We start from the raw sequence: 11529 nt of genomic DNA, 5'->3' as shown, positions 1-11529 counted from the left end.
TTTTTTTTTCCTTCCTTTCCCCTCCCTCCCACCCTCCTTCCCCCTTCCTGGTAGCTACAGTTTGTTTATAGCCACAGAGCATGCCTTCTGAACACAGCCTGGAGTTTGGAAGTCCCTTTTAAAGATAAAAAGCCAGTGTGTATGAGAGGGGTAAAGAATGTGTTTGCAAATGTATAGCCCAACAGTGGGAAGATATAAAGGAAAATGGCAGGGGCAGATGCATCCAGAGAGGAGAGCTAGTGGTGGGGATCAAAAGGTACAATCAGCCACTCAAAAAATAAATGCAATTAGAGATGCACATATGTTTTCAAAGATGCTGAGATAACCTGAAAGCTCCCTAAATCCTGTTTTGTGGTGTCAGTCATTATTAAAAAAAAAAAAAAGATGAACAACAGGAAAGTTTTGTGCATTAGGGTAGAAACCGTTTGAAAGAGGAGTGAAATATAAATGGGAAAAAATTTAAAAAACATTAATTCAGGCAAATGAATATGTTTATTTAAATATTTATACAAAAATGGCCCTAACAGCAGTGGACAGATACACTTTCCCAAATGTGGTTGCTTCCCTTTTGATATTGCACACTAGAAAATATTTAAGTTCTTATTAATTCTCAAAAATAGATTTCAATGCTTTTTTTTTTTTTTTTAAGCTATAGAACCTAAACTATGTCAACCGTGAATCTTACTAGAATCACAGTGTCATCCAACTTGTGAGCAAGAGAGATAGACGGGTAAAAACAAGTCGAACAGAGATTTAAACTAGAATCATTTACACCTTTACCTGATAAAATGTTTCCAACCCATCTTAGACTCTTAAAATATACAATTATGTACTTCCTACTTTAAACAAACAGAAAAATGTTTTGAGTATCAAACAGTATATCGTCTACCTTGTAGATAGCATCCCCGTCTAACACTGCTACCGTGTTAGCAGCTGGTTAATGACATCAAACTAGAAGCAACAATGCTCCCAGATTGTGCGGTTTGTTTTTGTCTAGTAAGTTGTGACAAATTTGGCACTAGACTTTATCTGGAAATAGCATTCATATTACGTAGAAATAATCATAAAATCTTGTTTCAGATTCACAAATTCCCCTTAGGAAGCAGTTGTTTGGAACACTTCTGAGTTATATTACCTTAGTCAATCATTATAATCCCTTGACCTGCCTTAATTGGGGGGGTCATCTGAATTCTGAGTTAAGGAATGATCTATTACCTAAGCCTGGACACGATGACAAGTAGGACAGCAATAGAGGTAACCAACCCCCTTTAAATCAGATAGTAACAACAAGCTGTAACTGTAGCCATTAAAAATAGCCGTATTTTCAGCACTGTTCTATTTACAATACTTTATATAATAAATAACTTGCAGCAATACGGTGACGCCCCCCCCCCCCCCGAAATTTCTAGAGGTTTCTTGTGACTTGCATTCACGAAGACCTACCAGTTGTAAGTTTACCCAGTGAGAAAAGGAGATTTGCGAATATTGAGACACTTTCTATTGTGGCACAAATAGGAAGGCGTGGTCAGCACCAGAGACGTTGGCGTTAGGAGCCTGAACGTTTCTGTTTGCTCACGTTAGTACAGAGAACTATCCGAGTTGAGAAGGCTGAAGGGCGAGGGGAGCTTCTTCTTGACCTGAGGCCTCGCAACTCCAACCGACGGGAGGCACAAGGTGCTGGCTGACTTCTGTCTGTTCTTGTTGGTGCCCCAACTCAAAAAAGAAAGCTTCTTCGAGACTTTCTTGGTTTTATCAGTTTTGTCATCATCGTCTATGGCTAAGCAGATCATAGAGTAGGTTTTCTGCATGCCCACAGAGTATGTCGCACACTTATTATGCTGCGCATAGGAAAGAAGAAAAATGGTGTTAGAAATCCTCCAGACAGCTGCTAAACAACTGATGGCAAAATTCTGCTCTTACGGCATCTTCTCGGCAATTAAGCTGATGTAATTCTGAAACCCAGGTGACTAACATTTACATAGGATTAGGTTCTTAAAAACAGGAACAATTTATTTTTATTTTTATTTTTTTAACATTTATTCATTTTTGAGAGATGGAGAGAGACAGAGCGTGAGTGGGGCAGGGGCAAAGAGAGGGGAGGCACAGAATCCGAAGCAGGCTCCAGGTTCTGAGCTGTCAGCACCGAGCCCGACGCGGGGCTTGAATACACAAACTGTGCGATTGTGACCTGAGCTGAAGTCGGACGCTCAACCGACTGAGCCACCCAGGTACCCCAAAACAAGGACAATTTTTAAGGAATAGACTCACTAGTAGTAACTTAGGCGAGGGACCACTACTCACTTTTTAAGGTTCTTACTCTACTTGTAAAAGTAATACATGCTCATGGCCAACAATATGAAAATGTATATACCGAACAGAAGGTATCCCTCCTACCTAGGCTTCCAGGCCTCTCCCCTGAAGTAACCACTATTTCTGTTATTCTTTTAGAGATAATGTTCATATACAGGTATTGTGTGCACATACTAGTGACCACTGTCCTTCCTTAAAAGGAATACATGACCCACCGGTCTGCCTCTTGCTTTCTTCACCTAATGAACACCGGACTTCAGTCCATGCTAGTCAGTGTAAATCAACTCCGTTCTCTTGACCATCTAGAATCCATGGTGAAGATGCTAATTAGCTTTTCCCCCTATCTTTTAAACTGATGAAATAAATATACATAACAGAAAACTGACCATTTTAACCACATTAAAGGGTACAGTTTGGTGGCACGGAGCACATTCACACGGTCGTTCAGCCATCCCCACCAACCGTCTCCAGAACCCTTTCATCTTCCCCAGTTGAAACTCTGTACCCAGAAGCACTACTATTAACTTTTAAAAGATTGCGCAGGGCTCACTTAAGACATCTGAAGATCCTGGTTTTCTGTAACCTTCCATGCGGGTTATCACCTGCTTCGAAGGTCTGCCTGACATTGAGGTTGCTAAGTTCAAGTGTTTACTGAACATCTACTATGTTCCAGGCCCTGGGATCAGGCCTTTAAATACACATACAACATATCTAAAGTGGTGGGGTACGCTGTTCATAACAGAAATCGGGATTTGAGAGATGGGACGATAAAGAAGGGTATTCACTCTGGAGTCTGGCTCCTTTGGATGAAGATGCCTCTTATCTATAAAACTGCCATTTAATCCCTCCATACTCTACAAGACATACACACCACACACTGTTTTTAATGAAAACCAATAACAAACCGTCCTGGATGTAGATGTGATGCCTGCAAACATTTTTCAACTTTAACCCGCTTAGAGTCCATTTTCCATCTTTACAACCACTGCCTTACAGATTCCCTCTATCCTCTGCCATAGTTCAACCAACAAATGCCAAGTCTAGTGAAACTCTACCCTCTGCCTCCCCCCAGGCCTGCACTCAAATGGCTGCACGTTACTGGGGAACAGCCACCGAGCCAGCTGGCTTCCCTTGGCGTTCTAACCCTGTCCCCAAGCCCCTACTGGGCACCTCAATCCCTGGCACTCCTACATTATCCTAGCAATTTCATTCCTTCTGGAGGTCTCCTGACGCCCCACACACGTCCTCCTGATACTGCGTTACCTTAATAGCATCTGCCCCTGCCAGTTCTGTGCGCCTGGATCTCCCCCGCCCTCTGGGTGTGCCTTCCTTCCTGCACTCCTGCCTCCCGGCACACAGGCTTGCTGTGTTATCTATATACACCTACACCACCACCGCCTTTGAAAAGCTTCCCTTTTTCCTATGTCCCCCTCCCAGATTGCACCCCAATGTCTGCCCCCTTTCTGCCATTCCCTTTTTGTCTTGGCCTACAGCAGCATGCTCCCCACTGCCCATCCCAAATGTTCCTGGAGCACCCCCCTGACTCACAGCATTAACGGAGCCCAGTCTGAAACCACTGCACCCGTCCCACTTTATACCAATGAGGAAACAGTCCCAAGGAGGGTAGTAACCTGCCGAAGGCCACACAGCTGGTTAGTAGCAGACAGAGCCTGATTCCAGGGCTGGGGTCTCTGCTACATCAGTAGTATTCCAAATAACGCTCCACGGAGGAGTGCTGGGGGTCCCCACAATTCAGAGAGTGGGGGAGCAGGTCACCAGTCCAACCAGGGCATGGGCTTTATTGCTCTCATTATCTGGTTGTGTTTGAAGGAAAAGCAATTAAAAACAGCGCTCAGTTGCTATTGTCTAAGGCCTTGCGGGTGAAAAGAATAACTCTATCACGGTTATGAAACACCTATTGTGAATGGAAATGCATCCCATGCTGGCACTGCCCCCCACCCCCACCCCATTTTCCCGCAGCTCAGAACCATTCCCTGAGGCCTAAGGTCAGTCATTCCACTGGCAGCAAAGCCAGAAGTCCATTCCAGCACGTCTGAGTCTCGAATCCTTGCTTTTCTACTCCGACCTCAGCACTTTCATGGGCCCGGCTCAGTTATAGGATGGAAAGATAAGCCCTTCTCCTTGTACAGCTACGTCTTGTGCTGTGCAACTCCCCACCACCATCACGACATCTCTGGCCCTGAGCCCAGCTCTTCTATTTATCCTTCTTTTGGACAAACTTCTTTTGTTTCTGGTTGGGACCCTGATCCCTTGTCCTGCAATTCTATGGATCTGCCCCTAAAAAACTCCGTTTCTCATGATCCCTTCTCCAAGATGCTCACTGAGTCCCTCGACTTCATCTTCTTTCATTTTTATTTTATTTTTTTTTAATTTTTTTTTTTTAACGTTTATTTATTTTTGAGACAGAGAGAGACAGAGCATGAACGGGGGAGGGGCAGAGAGAGAGAGAGAGAGGGAGACACAGAATCGGAACAGGCTCCAGGCTCTGAGCAGTCAGCACAGAGCCCGACGCGGGGCTCGAACTCACATATCGCGAGATCGTGACCTGAGCTGAAGTCGGACGCTTAACCGACTGAGCCACCCAGGTGCCCCATCATTTTTAAATGGAGACATAATTCACGTACCATAAAATTCACCACTTTAACACCATTCTGTGGTTTTGAGCATATTCAGGGTTGTAGAACCACCGTGGGATTTCAGAACGTGTCCTCGCCCTCCAGAAAGCAACCCTGTACCCATCGGTACTTATTCCCCCTTCCCTGACACCCAACCCCTGGCAACCGCTAGTCTACATTGTGTTTCTGTGGATTAGCCTGTTCTGGACGTTTCTTATCAAAGGAATCACAGGATCCATTCACTCTCCAGCCCTCGATAATCAGAGTGCTGTTGCCATCTCTCCATGAAAAGTGTCCTTTTGTCCGGCTGCCAAATAATAATAGACACGGCTCCGCCTCCCTCCCTCTCCACCTCTTAACTGTATCCTACACAACCAACCGCTCTCTCCTTGATTCCAGAAACTTCTTTATCCTATCTCTCCGAATGCTCCCTCGCAACTTCCTTTGCTCCCACTTCTCTTCTAACCGGCCTCCAGATGCCTGCGGTGTCTCGTGGATTAGTCCTTGACCCTCAGACCCTCGTGAGCAATTCCATTTAGTCTCTGAACGGCTTTAAATATCATCTCTATGTTGGTGATTCTCAGATATTTCTAGGTCTGACTTTTCTCCCTTGCACTGAAGATTTGAACATCCAGCCGCCTACTTCACATCTACATTTGACATGTGAAACATTCAAGGTACATCTCTTTGTTTTCTCTCTTCTCTACCTCCCTCGCCCCTGGCCCCCGTTCCCCATCACTACGAAAAAATGGTGCCTTTGTTCAAGCCCCAAACTGAGCGGTCATTTTCCTTTCCACGACGCTTTCTACACAGATCATCTACAAATCCCTGTCAGCTCTACCTGCAAAGATACATCTCAGGGGCACGCACCTCCCTCCACCTCTGTCATCACCCACCCTAGTGTAAGGTGCTCACGTCGCTGGCCCGCACACGTGCTACATCCAGCTTCCGCTGCGGCCACCCTCCAGGCAACCAGATGTCCTTCTCAAATACACATCACTCCCTTTCTTGAGAGGCTCACTGGCTTCCAAACTCCCACCACTGCCAGTGGGGCCCTGCCTCCCTCCCATCTCATTTCCTGCCACTCCGTCCCTTGTTACCACGTTCCAGCTGAGAGGCCTTCTTTCTGTTCCTCTAGCAGAAGCCTCTTCCTGCTACAGGGACTCTGTACCTGTCGATCCCCCTGCCCAGAATGCTCCTCTCGCGCCTCCTCAAATGGCTGGCTCATTCCTGTCACTCACGTCTCTGTGCAAGCCCTGCCTAGAGGAGCCTCTCCCCGCCTCCAACCATTCTGTCGCGATACACAGTTTATTTTCTGTACCACCCTTGTCAAAAATCACAACCACTTATTTGCTTATTTAGGGCCAGCATTCTGGGGGTGGGGACCTCATCAGCCTGGTTTAGCTGGAGCTCCAACACCTAGGAAGGGCCTACACACAGGATGCCCTGCCAACACCTGAAGAACGAACCCTGTCATAGAGGGAAGAGTCAAAGGCCCATAATTAAATGTGACCAAGTGTGGAAGAGAATGTACACGGTTCCTCCCGCTGAGGGAGCACGAAGGCTATAACTGCACATGTGAATGTGCACAGGCATCAAACACTTCCCAAGATCTCACGGGGAACAGCCAGCACTGCCTCTGACGTGTGGGGAGGGACTTCCACACATCGTCTCGCGCCCTTCTGTAGCATTTGAGTATTTTTTTTTTTTTTTTTTACCATAAGTACATATGACTTTTGTAACAAATAACTTAATCAGAAAAATAAGTGGTTCTTTTATGTACAGCATTTTTTAGTTTTCCAACGATCTCTGGCCCAGGGTGTCTGGGGCAGGTCACTGATGCAGGCAGGCGGTAGAGGGTCTGCTGACACAGCTGGGGCTGGACTCACACCAAGCCCACTCTGCGCTGCTGTTTCCTGTCGGGGTGTGAGCACTCACCATGGACGAAGTGAAGTCCAGGAGGCTCACGACCTTCATCTCCACGTCGTCCTTGCCCTTGCCCTTCAACAGTTTCATGACCTCGCTCACCGTCAGCCACTTGCAATCCACGTCTCGAATGGACACAATATAATCCCCTTCCTTGGCTCCTGCCAGCTACACACAGCAGGATTTAAATGAAGGTCAGTGTTCTGTTCATTCCAACCCCTGGATCGGTTCCCAAGTGCATTAACAAAACAGGTATTTGCATAAGTCTGCTTCAAGACAGCATGCATGAATCCGTTGCTCTCTGGGCGAGTAAGACCCATGAGAGGCCTTTCACACGGTCCGTCTTTTTACAGAGAGGAACCCTAAATTCATTCATACACCCAAATATATTTGTTTGGGCAGCTTTCTTTCTGTTTGAACTGTTTGACTGCTTGCAAAGATACCAATAAGTTTTGCTCCCCATCTACGGTGGCACACACTTACCGCAGCAGAGCAGTAAGGGTCCAGGAAGTGGACTTGAACTGGAGAGTTTCCTCTCAAGGTGAACCCCAAATCCCCTTCTTCTGCAGTGAAGTGAATGCTGCGAGGAGGTGTCCATTTCTTGTTCGCCGAAAACACTGACAGGGGGCCCTGCGGAACAGTATCGTTAGGTGCAGGATCCAAAGGCTGAATCAAGCACTTGAAAGCTGAGGGGCTCCTGGCTGGCTCAGTTGGTTAAGCGTCCGACTCTCGATTTCCGCTCAGGTCATGATCTCGCGGTTTGTGAGTTCGAGCCCCATGTCAGGCTCTGGGCTGAGCGCACGGAGCCTGCTTAGGATTCTCTCTCTCCCTCTCTCTGTCCCTCCCCGTTTGCTCACACACTCACACTCTCTTTCATTAAAAAAAATGAAAGCTACAGGAAATGTCACCTTGTTGTCCTTGCAGATGTCACCTGGCCTTGCTCAGAGACTAATGACAGCATCTGGGATAATACACGCTACAGCAGTCACACAGGAACATCCAACTGCCATTTTCTCTAAAATATCCAATATATTTTAAAGAAAATGTTCTCTAAAATTTTTTTTTTAACATTTATTTATTTTTGAGACAGAGGGAGACACAGCATGAACGGGGGAGGGTCAGAGAGAGAGGGAGACACAGAATCTGAAACAGGTTCCAGGCTCTGAGCTGTCAGCACAGAGCCTGATGCAGGGCTTGAACTCATGGACCACGAGATCATGACCTGAGCCGAAGTCGGATGCTTAACCAACTGAGCCACCCAGGCACCCCTAAAGAAAATGTTCTTTAAAAAGTCATCTTATGGGCACCTGGGTGGTTCGGTTGGTTAACTGTTTGACTTAGGCTCAGGTCATGATCTTGAGGCTTATGAGTTTGAGCCCTGCATCAGGCTCTGTGCCTGCTTCGGATTCTGTGTCTCCCTCTTTCTCTGTCCCTCCCCTGCTGGCACTCTGTCTCTGTCTCTGTCTCTCTCTCTCTCTCAAAAATAAACATTTAAAAAAAAATTTTTTTTTAAGTCATCTTAACAAAAACTATATAAAGTCTCCAATTAAAAAAAGTATAGTTACCTAAAAATAGCCTTTTATATACTTGCAGCCTATATGAGCTGTCCCCTTGAGTCATCACGGAATAAGCATTCAACATACCAGCTTTTGGAAGAAGTCTGTTGCTGTCACCTTGGAGAACTGTGGCAATATAATTTCAGCCTCTTGCTCAGTCTTAGCTGGAAAAGAACATTAGAAGTGAAAGCGTAAATGTTTCTATAATTGAAAGTTATCCTTGAAAACTCAGGTCTAAGTCTTCTCTCTGAAGGGAAGAGGGAGCAAACCTTTCTCCTAGTCACCTGGCCTTCCTCTTGGTCTAGACAAGTGGTACAGAAGAGGGACTGACTGTCTGTCAACCCCCTGGCCCAGTGTCAGCTGCACCTTCCATCCGGGCACCTACTGTGAGCCATACCTCACTCTGGGGCTGGGACAGACCAGTGACAATCAAGACACATCCCCTGCCTTTGAGGAGTGTGTTTATATTCTAGCGGACTTCCTTTGGCACTCGGGAAACCCGACCGAGAAGTAGTCTACATTTCAGGGGTGGCTGTTACGGAAGGAAGGACCCAGCACAGAGTCCCGAGTGAGATGAGCTTCCTCCTTTCATCATTAATGTGGGATATGAGGATTTCAGGGGGACGTCGGTTTGCCCGGTTGCGTCCATTGATAGCTTAAATCTCCACCGTCACATTCATGGGACGCTCACGCCAACTCTTACCATGAGGCTAGGCAGTTCCTGACAAAGGATCCCAGAGCAGGCCAAGAATACATGAAGAGCAGTATACAAAGAAAACCTGGGGAAGAAGCCTGGCCCTGCCGAGACAAAACACACCCCTCTATTCACAAGATGGCTCTGTGGCTTCTTACAAAGTGCCTGACTCAGTGTCGGGCTCGGACGGAGTGCTCATCTACTCCCAGAGTGGCACCACCAGCCTTGGGCGGCCTCCCCAGGAGCCGCGCTCCCCCACTCGCTCCTTGGAGGTGATGTCTCTACTTCCTGGCCACGCAGTACACTGTGTGGACACGGGGCCAAGGAGGGAGCCATTGTCCATGAAGGAGAATCACAGGGCACCATGCCTGCTTCCACCTGCCAGCCTGGTCACCCGGGGCAAAGACTCTGATTTCCCTAAGCCTTTACTGCCTCATCTTTAAGATGAGGGCAACACCAGTGCCTCCCTAAAGAGTTGGAGGAAGAGTTGAATGAGATTCCGTATATATAGGGTGCTCACTGTTGTGCCTGGCAGACCTCAAGTGCTCAGCAGGTACCAGCCAGCGTTACCACAGACAAGCCCGGGCTCCAGCTTGCGCAGGGCTCCGTCTCTCAGGAACTGGTCCCCGGAAACTGGGGTGGAACTTTAACAGACTAGGGACAGAGGTGTAGGAAGTGGGGTGGAAGGAAGTATGGACAAAGGAGGTTCTCTCGATTGGGCCACCTCCCCCCAACTCCTCGAAAGACCCTGTCATCCCTTCACCGTCAAGTCACCTCTCAGAGGGGCCTCCCAACCCCTGCCTCCTGGGGCAGAACCGACAACCAGCCCCTCTCCCCCGCCCCAAGGGCAGCAACGACTGTCCAAAACACCTCCATCCTCCTGAGCCCAGGATGGCAATGAATCCCTTGGAAATGCTCAGAAAGTGTTGGCGGTGTGTGATCTCACTTGAACTCACAGAAGCAGAGAGAGAACCGTGGGTGACAGTGGGGGCGAGGTAGGGAGTGAGGTAACGTTGGTCCGAGTGTACAAACGTCCCGTCCCGCGAGATGAGGAGGTTTTAGAGATCTAACACACAGCGGGGGGACTAGAGCTAACACTATATTGTACACTCGAAATTTGCTGGGAGGACAGATCTTCAGTGTTCTTACCACACACACCCACGCACACGATAAACTAGGTTTTGAAGCATTTTCACTGTCAAGGTAAAAATTTTCCCCACATCCCCTGATTCCACTATATTTACTTCTCATTTCATAATGAGAATGATTTGTTGTCCTACAAAAAGAATGAGAGAAAATGTTGGCGTGGCTAAAGGATGTAGAGACCAGGAAAGAGCAAGCATAGGAAAGGGAATACGGAAGCCTTTGGCTTTAAAACCGTGGAGCCGGAGGTAGAAGACACAGCAAAGGGCACTCCCAGAAGGCAGAGGGCCTGTGGGGCGTGGGGTGTAGCAAAAACACCAAGGCGAAGGTAGTTTCCGAGGTCTCCTGACCACAGGGGATGGCTGGAACCCCGGGGAGCTTGTGCGACTTTAAGGAAAGGCATCTGGATGAGCAGACTCTCAAGAATGCCTGAGGGGTGGCTGGGATTGGGCAAGAACAGTCAGCCAAGGGGGTCGTGAAGGAGATGAAGACAAGCCAGGCAGCAGGGCGCCCGGACACCAAGGGGGCACGCTGAGGGGCAGAAAGGAGTCACATGCTACAACGACCATAAAGAAGGCCCCGCGCTGCGTGAGCAGCAGATAACTCCAGGGTGAGAGCAGTACCCAGCACACAGCAGGGTCTGCCCCAGCCTTCCAGGATGAGCAGACGCAGGCCACGCCCCCGGAGAAACGGGCTCCCGGGCCACTCACAGATAATGTCAGGGGCATCCATCAAGTTCAGCAGCTCATCGTCCTCTTGGTGCTGAGCGTACTTGAGCCGGGAGCGCTGGTGCGCTGCGGACAGCACCTCCTGGAGCACGTCAATGTGGCGTAGTTTCTTGCACAAGCTGGCCTCCCTCACAGACTCCTCGTGGTGGGCAATGGCTCTGCGCAGGTGGGACTTGCCTGCCGACAGAAAAGCACCCCCTGTGACATCAGCGTCCCAAAGTGCAGTGTGAATGTGTCAAGGGAGAGCCAAAGTGCCCCAGAAAGGTGGACCTTCTCTTTTCTGAAGGATCTGCCTGGACGGCTCACTCAGGTCTATAAAACATCCATTGAGCAAATAGTTACCACGTGTTCTAGGCGGTAGAGATAAAGCAGCAGACAAAAACTAGCCTCTGTGTCGTCATGGAGTTTATGCGCTAGTGGTTGAAGAGAGATCACTAAGGAGCAAAGAAACAGGCAGGGGACCGTGTGGCAATGAGGTTGTGGAGAAAAATGAAGCAGGGCAGGTAGCAGACACAGCAAAAGAAGACCGGGAACAA

At 48.1% G+C, this 11529-nt stretch overlaps 1 protein-coding gene across 1 annotated transcript in view; it reads right to left on the bottom strand.

The window, feature by feature from the left end:
* Positions 1-647: 647 nt before the first annotated feature.
* Positions 648-11529, bottom strand: part of RHPN2 (rhophilin Rho GTPase binding protein 2) — a 59477-nt gene continuing 48595 nt past the window's right edge. Inside the window, exons 11-15 of the mRNA XM_003997951.6 lie at positions 10976-11170; positions 8516-8592; positions 7356-7502; positions 6885-7040; positions 648-1838 (exon numbers count right to left, since the gene is read on the bottom strand). Of these exons, the coding sequence (XP_003998000.2) occupies positions 1578-1838; positions 6885-7040; positions 7356-7502; positions 8516-8592; positions 10976-11170 (836 nt within the window). The 3' untranslated portion in view covers positions 648-1577. The remainder of the gene's footprint in view (positions 1839-6884; positions 7041-7355; positions 7503-8515; positions 8593-10975; positions 11171-11529) is intronic.

This window comes from Felis catus, chromosome E2 (genome assembly GCF_018350175.1).
Source record: "Felis catus isolate Fca126 chromosome E2, F.catus_Fca126_mat1.0, whole genome shotgun sequence".
Lineage (NCBI taxonomy): Eukaryota > Metazoa > Chordata > Mammalia > Carnivora > Felidae > Felis > Felis catus.
This window is presented reverse-complemented; position numbering and strand designations above follow the sequence as displayed.